Source organism: Chiloscyllium punctatum, chromosome 17 (assembly GCF_047496795.1).
Source record: "Chiloscyllium punctatum isolate Juve2018m chromosome 17, sChiPun1.3, whole genome shotgun sequence".
NCBI lineage: Eukaryota > Metazoa > Chordata > Chondrichthyes > Orectolobiformes > Hemiscylliidae > Chiloscyllium > Chiloscyllium punctatum.
This window is the reverse complement of record NC_092755.1, coordinates 94,541,892-94,557,260: the sequence shown is the minus strand read 5'-3', so window position 1 is coordinate 94,557,260 and position 15,369 is coordinate 94,541,892. Positions and strand designations below refer to the sequence as shown.

The 15,369-nt window shown below is 40.7% G+C and overlaps 1 protein-coding gene across 2 annotated transcripts in view; it reads left to right on the top strand.

The window, feature by feature from the left end:
• Positions 1 to 15,369, top strand: part of LOC140488149 (probable E3 ubiquitin-protein ligase HECTD4) — a 291,859-nt gene that overhangs the window by 58,061 nt on the left and 218,429 nt on the right. For both annotated transcript variants that reach the window (XM_072587982.1, XM_072587981.1), the window contains exon 5: positions 8,300 to 8,408. In XM_072587982.1, coding sequence (XP_072444083.1) covers positions 8,300 to 8,408 — 109 coding nt within the window. The remainder of the gene's footprint in view (positions 1 to 8,299; positions 8,409 to 15,369) is intronic.

Below are 15,369 nucleotides of genomic sequence, written 5' to 3'. Positions count from 1 at the left end.
TCAATGCAAGGGGTCTAACAGGGAAGGTAGATGAATTCAGGGCATGGTTAGGAACATGGAACTGGGATATCTTAGCACTTACCAGAAATGTGGCTCAGGGATGGACAGGATACTAATGCTACAGAAAAGAGGCAAGAGAGGAGGGGGAGTAGCCTTTTTGATAAAGAATAGCATTACAGCTGTACTGAGGGAGGATATTCCCGAAAATACATCCAGGGAAGTTATTTGGGTGGAACTAAGAAATAAGAAAGGGATGATCACCTTTTTTGGGATTGTATTATAGACCCCCTAATAGTCAGAGAGAAATTGAGAAACAAATTTGTAAGGAGGTCTTAGTTATCTCGAAGAATAACAGGGTGGTTGTGGTAGGGGATTTTAACTTGCCAAACAGATTGGGATTGCCATATGGTTAAGGGTTTAGATGGAGAGGAATTTGTTAAGTGTGTACAAGAAAATTTTCTGATTCAGTATATGGATGTACCTACTAGAGAAGGTGTAAAACCTGACCTACTCTTAGGAAATAAGGCCGGGCAGGTGACTGAGGTATCAGTGGGGGAGCACTTTGGGACCAGCAACCATAATTCTATTAGTTTTAAAATCGTGATGGAAAAGGATAGACCAGATCTAAAAGTTGAAGTTCTAAATTGGAGAAAGGCCAATTTTGATGGTATTAGGCAAGAACTTTCAAAAGCTGATTGGGGGCAAATGTTCGCAGGTAAAGGGATGGTTGGAAAATTGGAAGCCTTCAGAAATGAGATAATGAGAATCCAGAAAAAGTATATTCTTGTTAGGGTGAAAGGAAAGGCTGGTAGGTATAGGAATGCTGGATGATTAAAGAAGTTGAAGGTTTGGTTAAGAAAAAGAAGGTATCGACAGGACAGATTGAGTGAATCCTTAGAGTATAAAAGCAGTAGGAGTATACTTAAGAGGGAAATCAAGAGGGCAAAAAGGGGACATGAGATAGCTTTGGCAAATAGAATTAAGGAGAATCCAAAGGGTTTTACGAATACATTAAGGACAAAAAGGTAACTAGGGAGAGAATAGGGCCCCTCAAAGATCAGCAAGGCGGCCTTTGTGTGGGGCTGCAGAAAATGGGGGAGATAATAAATGAATATTTTGCATCCATATTTAATGTGGAAAAGGACGTGGAATATATAGAATGTAGGGAAATAGATGGTGACATCTTAAAAAATGTCCATATTACAGAGGAGGAAGTGCTGGATGCCTTGAAATGCACGAAGGTGGATAAATTCCCTAGGACCTGATCAGGTGTACCCTAGAATTCTGTGGGAAGCTAGGGAAGTGATTGCTGAACCTCTTGCTGACATTTGTATCATTGATACAAATGGTGAGGTGCCGGAAGAGGTTGGCTAACGTGGTGCCACTGTTTAAGAAGAATGGTAAGGACGAGCCAGGGAACTATAGACCAGTGAGCCTGATGTTGGTGGTGGGCAAGTTGTTGGAGGGAATCCTGAGGGACAGGATGTACATGTATTTGGAAAGGCAAGGACTGATTAGGGATAGTCAACATGGCTTTGTACGTGGGAAATCATGTCTCACAAACTTGATTGAGTTTTTTGAAGAAGTAACAAAGAGGATTGATGATGGCAGAGTGGTAGATGTGATCTATATGGACTTGAGTAAGGCATTCAACAAGGTTCCCCATTGGAGACTGGTGAGCAAGGTTAGATCTTACGGAATACAGGGGGAACTAGCCATTTGGATACAGAACTGGCTCAAAGGTAGAAGACAGAGGGTTGTTTTTCAGACTGGAGGCTTGTGACCAGTGGAGTGTCGCAAGGATAGTGAAAAAAGGCGTTTGGGCTGCTTTCCTTTATTGGTCAGAGTATTGAGTACAGGAGTTGGGAGGTCATGTTGCGGCTGTACAGGACATTGGTTAGGCCACCGTTGGAATATTGCGTGCAATTCTGGTCTCCTTCCTATCGGAAAGATTTTGTGAAACTTGAAAGGGTTCAGAAAGATTTACAAGAATGTTGCCAGGGTTGGAGGATTTGAGCTATAAGGAGAGGCTGAACAGGCTGGGGCTGTTTTCCCTGGAGTGTCGGAGGCTGAGGGGTGACTTTATAGAGGTTTACAAAATTGTAAGGGGCATGGGATAGGATAAATAGACAAAGTTTCTTCCCTGGGATGGGGGAGTCCAGAACCAGAGGGCATAGGTTTAGGGTGAGGGGGGAAAGATATAAAAGAGACCTTAGGAGCAACGTTTTCACACTGAGGGTGGTACGTGTATGGAATGAGCTGCCAGAGGATGTGGTGAAGGCTGGTACAATTGCAACTTTTAAAAGGTATGTGGATGAGTGTATGAATAGGAAGGGTTTGGAGGGATATGGGCCAGGTGCTGGCTGGTGGGACTAGATTGGGTTGGGATATCTGGTCGGCATGGACAGGTTGGACCGAAGTGTCTGTTTCCATGCTGCACATCTCTATGACTCTGAGTATGTCACCCTCCTTCCCAAATTTGCCACCTTTTTGAAAAAAATGAATTTTATGGCTGTCATTTTAAACTATTTCTTGAACCTTAAAATTATCAATTGCATTTATTCTGTTTTATTTCTCTCTCTCTTGAAGTAAATAAGTTAAGGCGTGGAAAATATGCAATCAATGCTCATAATTCTCCAGTGCTTGTCAAAACTAGTAATTCTTGATTTATGTTGACTCTAGATGGTATCAGAAGGCTATTCAATTGCAACCCTGATATTACATAAAAACCATTGATCAGCACGAAAACTACCTTATTTTAAAAATGTTGAGTAACAGATGCATTGTACCCATTAGCCACTCAATTTGCAAACACCTAATGGTGGGCAATAAATTCTGCCTTCACCAAAGGTGCCCACATTCCATGAAAGAATAAAGAATGTAAAGTCTTAGAATTAAAGTGAGGTGAAGCTTGATAGCATTATACTGGTAAATCCTGGGCCAAGAAGCTGTTCAGTACGCTTGGCGGAGTGATTTCTTCCCTTTACCTGTACCTTATGATAGGACTTTTCTCCTGTTTTTGTAGAGGAAATATTGTAATTTGTTGACTTAGCTGTGAGCTGGATAACTAGTTTGCAATGCAGAGTGATCTCAGTAACATGAATTCAATTCCAGTAATGGCTAAGGTCACTTCTCCAACTTTTCCCCTTGTATCACCCTCAAATTACCATGAATTGGTGCGCTGTCATGAAAAATCAGCCTTTGGTCCCTTTGATTGTGGCCACTTTCATTTTTCATATGGTCACAATAGGGCAGTAAGTAAGGTTTTCTCATCTGTTGAGCACTTGTACACTGCAGTACACATATATTAGAACCTTTGTTTCAGATCACGAAACACTCCTCTGGAATAATAGGCATTTATGTAGTTCAGACAGTTGAGTTCACTGCTTGCATAAGCTCTTGAAACGTGACCTGAACTGCGTCTCTTTAGAAATTACTGTCAATCAGCAGCAACCAATTGCGGCATTGTAATTCGATAGCACTGAATGTTCTAAGCACAGAAAATTGATTAGATAAGGAATAACTCGGTTGCAATATTTTTCACAGCAAAATAGTGTAGATGGTGCAGAATACTTAGTATTCATTTGTGAGCTTTTGTATGTAAAAATGAATTTGGGGTTAAATGGAAAGCCATAAATACTGAAAATATTGATTTGAAATATGAAGTGCACAGCCTGTTACTTAGCAGAGTCTTAGTGCCAGTATTCTCTTTCCTGAGGTGATACTTTGCATGTCATGGACAACTGCATTGTGTGGTGGGGCTCAAGAGCCCTGCTCCAGCATGGTTGTCTCTGCATTTGCCACAGAGGAAGACAATGAGCTGGAAAGATTATCGATTTGCTGACCTTTGTTTTCTTTGGCCTTCCTCTTGACCAGCTGAGCTTTTTGTTAATGCTTGCCTTTTTGAAAGCACATTCACTCAGCGTCCAGAGGTCATAGCTGTCATTGATGTCTTCCATTTGTCACTGTTAATGTCTGCAATCTTTCAGGTGTCCTTGAAGCTTTGAATCTTCTGAATGTCTAGCAGGTCCTGACCTTGTGGCTAGTTCATCATACAGAAAGTCTTAAGAGTTTCTGTTTCCTGTTCAATGACCATGGCTGAGCCAGTGCAGACATTGTTGGCTTAGCTGATCTTGTCTTGTTAAGAGATGCTGAAGATACATCTGAGATTCTGAAGGTGCAAACTTTGAGCCTTTCCTACTGCTGAACATATGTTGTCCAGGTCTTGCCACTGTAGAAGATGAATACTTGGTGAATATGCAGTTTGATATTCTGAATCAGGTTACTGTTAAATTGCCCTGTCTTACTCAGCATGGATAGGTAAAATCTTGAGAGGATGCTGTACTTATCTTTAGATAGTCCCTCAGTTCTGAGGCTAACAGATTAACTAAGCCTTTGGCCATCTCTTCTAATGACTCTAATATCTCGCTCTTGGTCAAGCATCCATTTTTTTCATGATTATTTATCTGCGAAAATATTCCCTTTAGAATTTAATTGCTTGGTGTGGGCTTTTTATTTTTAGCACAAAACGCCTTTGTTTTTGCTCATTTTTTCTCATGAGTTATTTAATACAGAGAAGGTTTTCATTGTCGTTCAGGCTCCCACATTTCTGTGCAAGGTAGTGGGTGCATTGAGGTGTGTTGAGATACCTTTTCTACATTAAAGGTACTATATAACTAAAGTCTATTTTGCTTAAGTTTATTTTCTGACTGATATTTGATCTCTTCTATTAGGCTACTGCCATGTAATTCCTCTCAGGCATCTGTTACTTAATACTGGTTTTCAAACTATTGGAGAATGAATACCGATTTCTTCCTGTGATGTTGTGAAATTATGATGAGCTGGTACCTCAGACCTCCAGAGAGACTTTGCTAATCTGGCAAGGTGGTCAACCTTCTGAAATGTTTGTAAAGCTGCACAATTTTAATGATCATTAAAGTGACATTTACAACAATTACTTTTTTTTGTGCCAAACAACACTCCAACTGCATTGGAATTGAAATCCTCACTTTTTTTTTGAATTTTGCCAGTTGTGAATGTAGAACATAGATTTCCCAGTTATCCTGGTTTAAATGTTTGACACATCAAATGGAGTATACCATATATCATATTTTGTGGCCACAATCACTGAATGTATCACTGAACAAACCATATAACTCAAATAATGGGCATACTGAGAGTCATCGGTAGCAACAGAATTGTATTCAACCACAACGTAAGATCTTGGGCTCAGTATGTCCCTCAATTTATCATTCCCATAAAATTGATCAGTCTGGATTTAATGATTGGATTGTAATATGCCAGTAACAGTACTCAGCTTTTCTAAAAATGGGTTGTCAATTTTTTAAAGCTGCAGCACTGCACCAAAAACGTGGTAAACAGATAGGGGAGACAATGGCTTACTGGTATTATTGCTGGACTGTTGATCCAGATCCCAGAGCCTTCTGAAATAGGCTGTAAATGCTGGCCCCAGCCATTGATGTCTGAATAATAATAAAATAAGGAGAAACAGCATGCTATCAACAGACCAAAGAGATTCCATGACCAATGGACCAAATCAAAGTTCTATTGTCTGCCACATTTTGTCATAATTAGTGGTAGACAATTCAACAACTAACCAGTATAGGAGGCTCTACAAGCATCCCCATTGTCAATGATATGAGAGCCAGCCAGCATGCCTGTTTAAAAAAAAGACAACTATCTTTAGCCAGAAGTGTGAGCAGCTGATCATTTCAAACATATCTCAAGGTTCCTGACTTCACACATTGTAATTTCAGACAACTGTGTCCTCATGCAGTGTGCAGTATAAATGTTAGTTTTCTCTCCTTGATTTGACATTCTTGTGATATGTCCTGATAATAGCAAGCAAAGAAGCTTTTTTTTAAAAGCAATGCTCAAGTTCTATATTGTCAAACGGCTGTTCGCTCCATGTGATAGAAGAAATGGTTGAAGTCATTGCATACAGCAAAAGTTGAACCCTGTCAACATTCCAGCTGTTTCACTGAAGATGTCTTGTTGGACTACATCCCTAGACAAATTCTTTCATTAAGTATAGTTACAACACTGGCATTTATCTGACACTTTGAAGAACTAGCAATATCCTGCACACAAATGCAGGATAAATCCAGTCGAGCCAGTTACTGTCCCACCAATCTGTTGTTGATCATTAGTGAAGTGATTCCATCTAGCCCATCTACAAAGTACAAGTCACAAGAAGCCAATTCCCATTTGTTTGTATCTGTGCAGCTGTAACGGCACTCAGAAACCTTGACATCATTCAGGCCAAAGCAGTCTGCTTGATTGACAATCATGACAGTTCACTTACTTTGTCACTGCTAGATAATGGCATAAGTCAGTGTAATAGCTACAGAAAATTTACTACAGCTTGCCAAGTCTTTTTTTTCAACTTGAATTTGCGAACCAGAAGTTTCCATCACCATCACTGATGTGAATTCAAATCTAAATTGCAAGATGTAAATTTTGGAAAATTGAAAAGCATTTTTTTGTTCCAATGCTTTTTACTTTTCCTTGATCATGAAGGAAATCTGAATGGCCTATTGCCTGATCCCGCTTGCTATATTTTTAAAAATTGCCCTAACCTAGGAGCAGCTTTGATCTTTTAACTGAAGTCTGACCAAAATCAATCCTGGCATTTCTCTAATATAAATGCTAGTGTTTTTATTTCTCCATTTCCTTTTTATCTATTCATTCATGTTACCAGGGCATCACTTGCTCGGGCAGCATTTATTGCCAATCTGAGAGGGCAGTTAAGAGTCAGCCACAGTGCTGTGGGTCTGGAATCACATGTAGGTCAGACCAGGTAAGGATGACCGTTTTTATTCGCAAAAAACACTAATGAACCAGATGGGTTTTTCTGACAATTGACAGGTCATCATTAGAGACACATGAGTGTACATGCCAGACAACTAGGTGGGCTCCATCAGCAATGTCTTGAACTCTCAAATGGCTATTAAATGACCCATTCTCTGTGAAGGTTAGACGGTTGGAAATGGTAAGTCAAGATCAGTAAGGCTTGTGGAGCCATGCTGAGTCAATGTATTAAAGCAAGGATGAAAGAAATCAAGAAGATGGAACACAGATATGTCTATATCCACACTTAGTGAGGATATGCTTTGGCATCAATAGTGTAACACAGGTCATTCGTGACGGTTGTATTCCTCTGCAACCTTGTGCTATATGAAATTGTACTGTATAAGATTGCCAGTAGAAAATTGCTATACCTGTTCAGTAGAAAGTGCACATTATCCAAACAATGTCCAAAATTTGTTAATTGAGTTATAGCCGAAATAGTATTGCAGTTTCATATATTTAATGTGAATTACAATTTTCCTAAGCATAGCAATTTTTTGTTTCGAGTGCTTGCAATTTTTTAAGACTTTTTCTTTGAATTGTTTACAAATAACTATGTTGGTGTGGTTATTAGAATACTGTGTTCAATTCTGGTCTCCCCCTTATTGGAAAGAAGTTAACCTTTAAAGGGTTGGGAAAAGATTTTCAAGGATGTTGTTGGGATTGGAAGGTTTGAGCCAGAGGGGGAGGTTGAGGCTTTTCTCCCTCAGCTGTTGGAAGCTGAGGGTTGACCTTTATAGAGGTTTATAAAATCATGAGGGGCATAGATATTGGGTGAATAGTCAAGGGTTTTTTCCCCCAAAGTAGGCAAGTCCAAAAGTAAAAAGGGCACACATTTGGGTGAGGGAAAGATTTTACAGGGATCTGAAGGGCAACTTTTTCACGCAGAAAGTGCTGCATATGTGGAACGAGGTGGTGGAGGCTGGTACAATTACAACGTTTAAAAGGCATTATGGAACGAGTTAGAGGGATATGTTGTATAACTGTGTAATGGGGCAATGTAGAGGGAGTAGCGTGTACAGGTTATTTTTTTCATTTACCCATTCTGTCTTTGTGTTTATCATATGTTTGGGGTTTGTATAGGTAGCCAGCCTTTCTCACTGTTTATCCACATCAACATTTCAAAAATTCTTGAATAGGAAATGAATCCAAGTTGAAGAAACCCAGTTGTTAGGCAACACCAGTGGAGAAAGAAGCAAATTTAACATTTCAAATCTAATCTGACTTTTCCTCAAACTCGAGAAAAAAGTCATATTAAACTTAACTACTGTTTGTTATCAGCTTTTTTTTTGCTTCATTCTCTTTTCCTAGCATCCCTTTGCTTTCCTTTAAAAAATCACAAAAGACTTACCTCATTTATTCACTTTTGATCTGAAAGCTGTTCCTTGTCAGCATTAAATTTACACAAGTCTATCTTTGTCTTTTTCAGATGCAGATTTGGGCCGCTGCCTTGCAACAGACGGAATGTACCTTTACACAACTAACTCAGTTGGCAAGGGGATCAGCAAACTGGGATCCGGTCTTCATGGCACTCTACGGTAATTGACTGCAATTATATTGGTTCATATGTAAAATTGAACCAGTTGTAAATGGCTCTTATATTTTAAAATTTTCGTTTTACATTAAAATGCACTGCAGTCGATTAAAAAGCAAAAACATTTGTTCTGTCTGCTTTTGTATTAGTCTCATGTTTTTCATGTTACTGTTAACACAAAATCTTTTTGGGTTGTAAATAGTGCAAACTTCATTTGAAGTGGTTTGGTGTATCAAATGTCTTCAGCTACACGTAACTAATAATTTCTGGACTGATTTTGCAGAAAGAACCATTTTTGAATATTAGATTGGATACTCAATGTCGTATTTTGCTCGACAGACTTGGTTAACTTCCCAACCCCTCGAGCGTGGCGCTGGGAAAGCACAGCAGGTCAGGCAGCATCTGAGGAGCAGGAGAAATCAATGTTTTGGGAGTAAGCCCTTCATCAGGAATGAGGTTTGTGGGCCAAGGGCTGGGAGATAAATGGAAGCTGGGGGGAAGGTAGCTGAGAATGCAATAGGTAAATGAAGGTGGGGGAGAACGTGATAGGTCAGAGAGGAGGGTGGAGTGGATAGATGGGAAAGACAATGGACAGGTCAAGAGGGTGGTGCTGAGTAGGAGGCTTGGGACTGGGATAAAGGGTCCCAAGGTGGAAAATGAGGTATTCTTCCTCCCAGGCATCAGTTGGTGAAGGTAAGGCGATGGAGGAGGCCCAGGACCTGCATGTCCTTGGTCGAGTGGGAGGGGGAGTTGAAGTGTTCATCCACGAGGCAGTGGGGTTTGTGGGTGCGGGTGTCCCAGAGATGTTCTCTGAAAAGATTTAGAAGTTGGTGTCCTGTCTGCTCAATTTTTCCTAGTTAATTTCTCAGCCTTGTTTCAAAAAAAAATTAATATTTATTGTGGGCTTTGGCTGGGCGAGCATTTATTGCCCATCCCTAATTTCCTTTGAGAAAGTGGTGAGCTGCCTTTTTAACTGCTGAAGGCCATGTGACATCGATATGCATATGCTGGTAGGGAGTAAGTTCCATTATTTTGACCCAGCTACAGTAAAGGAACAGCAATATATTACCAATTCAGGATGATGAGTTGCTTGGAGAGCAACTTGCAGGTGGTGGCGTTTTCAGGTATCTGTTGCCCTTGTACTAGATGATGATGGTTGTGAATTTGGAAGGTGTTGTCTAAGCAGCCTTGGTGAATTTCTCTGCTAAGCTGACCGAGCACAGGAGGCGTACCAAACTGTTAAGTGAAAAACAATACTCAGGTATGGATTGCTGGTCACTGATCAAGAACGCCTGTTGGAGTGTGTGCATGAGTAGACGTGTAGAATTGGGCTTGGCCATCATGATATCTGCAGTTGAGTAGCTTGTTGGCAATCAGTGGCTGGACATGAAAAATGAAAAAAAATTGAAAATGTGTTTTGAGGCAACTCATCTGTGCATTGTGTAACTAATTTAATTGGAAAGAAACCAAACATTTTAGTTAAGTATCCTAAAGATGAGACCAATTTAAATGACTTCAGGCAAAGGCAGTAATCCTGTGTGGTACTGTGCAAGACCATGCTTTCCTGAGCCAAGGGCAAAGAGGAATATATTGTGGAAATAATGCGTTGATCTTGCATTCTAGCACTCTAACAGTCATATTATTACTCAAAAGCAATGTGGTACTAGAAAACTATATTAAGCATTTTTTGATTATTGTTATTCAGGTTTCTTTAAAGATCTGTAATACACCATTTACCCCCCTCATCAGCTGTCTTTTTCAAATGATCAGACAACTACCTCTTTATGTTGGCCTGCAAACAAGTGTACAGGAACAGTCTGGTCTGATCTGATCTCTAGGGGTTATACCATTGTGACAAATTTTCTGCCATGTGTTTCATTGTGCATCTGTTGTGTGAAGCATCCAACTACAATATCACGCAAAAAGGCAGAAAAATTGAACAGCAGTGTTCCTTGATAGTTTTTTCTGGTCTATATAATGTTTTCTTTGTATAATTTAAAAATAAATTCTTATACAGATGAGGCTAATTTTATTTGGATCTCTGGTGGTTATAAACTGCTATGAAATGGTTGGATGTCTCTTGAACTTGAAATAAATTTTGATTTTTGAGTGCTTTTTCCTTGCTGAATAGAAACAATAGCCTGTATTAATGTAGTAGCTTTGACTTGGAAACTGTATCTTAAGGTGCTTCATAATGGATAAAGAAAAGTAGGCACTAAGAAAATATTAGATATAATGAAGATCATAGAAACCATAGATAGAAACCACTCAATCCATCAAATCGGTGCTGGCTAAATAAACTATCTGCCTGTTCAAATCCCACTGTCTAGCACTGATCTGTAGCCTTGCAGGTTAGATCACTTCAGGTGCCGATCCAGATTCCTTTAAATGAGTTGAGGGTTTCCACCTCAACCACCAAGTTGGACAGCAAACTCTAGACAGTCGTCACTGTCTGGTGAGAAAAACCTTTCTTCACGTACTTGCTAATTCTTCTATTAATCACCTGTAATTTATCACTTCAATAGAGAAAACTTGGCTTCTGTGTCCACTCAACCAAGCCCCTCATTATTTTGTTAAGTGATCCCTTAGCTGCTTCTGTTCAAAGGGAAACATCCCTAACCTCTACAATCTTTCCTTCTAGCTACATCTTGCAAGTTCTGGCAACACTCTTGCATCTCCTCTGTGCATTCTTTTATAGCAATTATACCCTTCCTATAATGGGGTGACCAGAACTATCTACATGGTTCCAGCAGTGGCCTCGCAAATGTCTCATAAAGTCCCAAAATTACATTCTCTTGCATTTAGTACATTGCCCAATGAAACAACGCGTCCTGTACCACCTTATCTCCCTATTGTTGTATACCATGGCCCTGTTAATAGAGCCGAGATAGTTTATGCTTTATTAACTACACTTACCAGCTGTCTGCCACTTCTCGTGACTTATGTACTTGTACCACCACGTTAGTCTGTATATCCATACTATTTAGAAATAGTATTTGTTATTTTATGCAGTCTTTCCTTGTTCTTTGTATCAAAGTGCATCACCTAACCCTTCCCCACATCAAACTCCATCTGCAGCTGAGACTGTCATTTTGAAGGCACTGACATTGCCCTCCTTATTTTGTGTCATCCACAAACTTTAAAAATGTTCCCTTCTCACCAAGATCCAGGTCGCTTTTATATAATCAGGAAAAGCAGAGATCCCAATATTGACTACTGGGACCTCCACTATAACCCATCTCCTAGCCCAAACAATACCCATTAACCGTTACTCTGTTTCCTATCCCTCGCTCTATCAAATGCCTTTTGGAAGGTAGTCAACACCACATCAGCAGCCATCACTTCATCAACCTTCTCAGTTATCTCTTCTCAAAAGCCAAGTTGGTTTGACAAGATTTTGCCTTTACAAATCCATCCTGACACTCTTCCAACTCAATGTAATTTTTCAATGTGACTGTTAGTTCTATCCCAAATAATTTTCTTGAAGCTCCCCAACTATTGAAGATAATCTGGTCATATAATCTGGGTAATCCAAGATGGAGGACAGGAAAAATAATTGTGGTGGTAAAAACTGCTGTTTTTTTTCAATATTGGAGCAAATTTCCTTGAATTCTAGGAGCAATAATTACTGTTAGATAAGCTGTTGCATTGTTTTGGCATTGGGGGAAAAAAAAGTCATAGCAACTTAAAGAGGCAGTGACCACACGGGATGTGAATCAAACGGAGAAATAAACCTGCACTGCTAACTCCCTCTACTGTTTGACTTCATGCATCTCTGGACATGGGAAATTGTCAAAGAAAAATTAACAAATAGCGAAATTCACAGCTGATCTTGGAGAAACCTGTGTAGGGGATCTGACAGCAGGGGAGTAGCTAAGTGGATAGATTTTTTTTCAAGTGTCACCTCACTGTTTCTGTTTGTAAATCTACAATAGTGACTAGAGAGGAATCTTTTTGAATTACATGTTTTTGTTGAAATCTGTTTCTTGATTAAACTTTAAAAAGACAAAAACATAGGTACTAAGTTAGCCTAGAGCCATGTTCTTATGCTGTTTTCTGAGTCTGTAGATTAAGGTGCAAAGATGACCTTCAGTAGAGTGACGTGATCTTGATAGATATGGGAGATTAAAGAGAGTTACTATGTTACTGATGACTGTGTGCAGGAAGTGTGTTTGGTTACGAATCCTATCAGATCACATGGATCTATTGCCTTTGACTGCTGCTCCAATGAGGAATTTACAGGAACTAGGGAGTGTGATGGATGGCAGTTGCAGGAAGGGAGTTAAACCAACAGTACAGTCAGGTAGATGGGTTGCACCCCAAAAAGATGAGAGGGAAACGGGTAATGCAGGAGTTTCCTGTGGCTATCCCCATCTCAAACAAGCATGCTGTTTTGGAAAATGTAGGGAGTGATACCCTCTCAGGGGCATGTACCACTGACAGACCAGTTTCTGGTACCAAAACTGGCTCTAATATAAAGTGTGGTATGCCATGTTCCAAGTGATCGATTGTGATAGGGGACTCTTCAGTCAGAGGCACAGACATATGTTTCTGTGGCTGACAGCGAGACATCAGAATGGTGTGCTGCCTCTCTGGTGTCAAGATCAAGGATATCTTGGAGAGAGTGCAGAATATTCTCAAAGGAGAAGAGAGACCAAGATTTTGTTGTACACATTGGAACTAATGAGATTCTGAGGAGACAGTATATGAGGTTAGACAGGAATTTTAAAAAGGAGATCCGCGAGAGTAGTAATATCTGGATTACTCCTGGTGCCAAGAGCAAATGTGGGTAGGAATAGGAGGACAGAGTAGATGAATGTGTGGCTGAGGGGCTGGTGCAGGGGAGAAGGATTCACGTTTTGGATCATTGGGATCTCCTCCAGGGTGGAAGTGACCTGTATAAGAATAGATTGCACCTGAATTGGAAGGGGACTAATATACTGGCGTAGGGATGTGTGAGAGCTGCTTGGGAGGATTTAAATTAGTAAGAGGGGGATGGACCCAGGGAGATAATAAAGAAAGATCAGCCTGAGATTGGTAGAATTGGGAAAAAGAGCAAGTCAAACAGTCAGTGCAGGCAGAAACAAAGCAGTAAACAAGGTTGGATTGATAAATTAAACTATATTTATTTTAGTGCAAGAGGCCAAACAGATAAACTCAGAGCATGAAGATGAACTCTGAGCATGGTTGAGACATGGGACTGGGAGATCATAGCAATTAGAGATGTGGCTCAGGGATGGACAGGACAGACAGCTAAATGTTCCAGGATATAGATGCTATAGGAAGGATAGAAAGTAGGTGGCAAGGGAGGAGGAGGAATGGTGTTTTTGAGTGGGGATAACATTACAGCAGTGCTTTGGGGGGATATTCCTGGGAATATGTGCAGGGAAGTTATTTGGGTGGAACTGAGAAATAGGAAAGGGATGGTCACCTTATTGAGATTGTACTATCAACTCCCAATAGTCAACGGGAAATTAAGAAACAAATTTAAGGAGCTCTCAGTTATCTGTAAGAATAGTAGGATGTAACTTTCCAAACATAGACTGGGACTGTCATTGTTTTAAAAGGCTTGGATGGAGAGGAATTTAAGTGTATACAAGAAAATGTTTTGATTCAGTTTGTGGATGTACCTACTAGAGAAGATACAAAACTTGACCTCTTGGGAAATAAGACAGGGCAGGTGACTGAGGTGTCAGTCAGGGAGCACTTTGGGGCCAGCGATCATAATTCCAGTAGGTTAAAATAGTGATGGAAAAGGATAAACAGGATTTAAAAGTTGAAGTTCTATATTGGAGGAAGGCCATTTATCAGAGTACTAGGCAAGAACTTTCAAAATTTGATTGGGGCAGATGTTTGCAGGTAAATGGACGTCTGGAAACTGGGACACCTTCAAAAATGTGACAACGAGTACAGAGACAGTGTGTTCCTATTAGGGTGAAGGGCAAGGTTGGTAGGTGTAGGGAATGCTGGATGACTAGAGAAGTTGAGGGTCAAAAAGTGTGGCGTCAGCAGGTAAAGCGGCATCTAGGGAGCAGGAGGATTGATATTTCGGGCATTAGCTCTTCATCAAGAATGGGGTGGGGGGAAGAAGGTGAGAAGCTGAGAGATAACTAAGAGGGTGGGGTGGTGCTGGGGTTAAGGTAGCTGGGAAGGCAATGTGTAGATTAAGGTGATGGTGATAGATCGGAGGGGAGGTTGGAGTGGATAGGTGAGAAGGAAGATGGACAGGTAGGTCAGTTCAAGGGGACGGTGGTGGGTTGGATCTGGGATGAGATGGGGAGAGGGGAGATTAGGAAACTGGTGAAATTGACGAGATGCTGTGTGGTTGGAGGGTCCCAAGGTGGTAGAGGAGGGGTTCTTCCTCCATTTGGTGGGTGGCTTTGATTTGGCGGTGGAGGTGGCCCAGGACTTGCATGTCCTTAGCAGTGTGAGAGCGGGAGTTGAAGTGGTTGACCACAGGGCAGTCGGATTGTTTGGTGCATGTGTCCCAGAGATGTTCCCAGAAACATTCTGCGAGTTGGCATCGTGTCTCCCCAATGTAGAGGAGACCACATCGAGAGTAACTAGGGAGAGAATAGGGCCCCTTAAAGATCAGTAAGGCTGTGTGTGGAACCGCAGGAAATGGGTGATATGCTAAACGAGTATTTTGCATTAGCATTTACTGTGGTGAAGGATATAAAGATATAGAACATAAGGAAATGAGTACTGACATCTGGAAAATTGTCCACATTACAAAAGAGGAGTACTTGACTGCTTAAATGCATAACGGTGGACAAATCCCAGGGGACCTGATCAGGTGTAGTCCAGAACTCTGGGAAGCAAGAGAAGTGATTGCTGGGCCCTTTGCTGAGATATTTATATCATCAATAGCCATAAGTGAGGCACTGGAAGACTGGAGGTTGGCTAACATGGTGGCACTACTTAAGAAACATAGTAAGGAAAAGCCAGGGAAGTACAGATCAGTG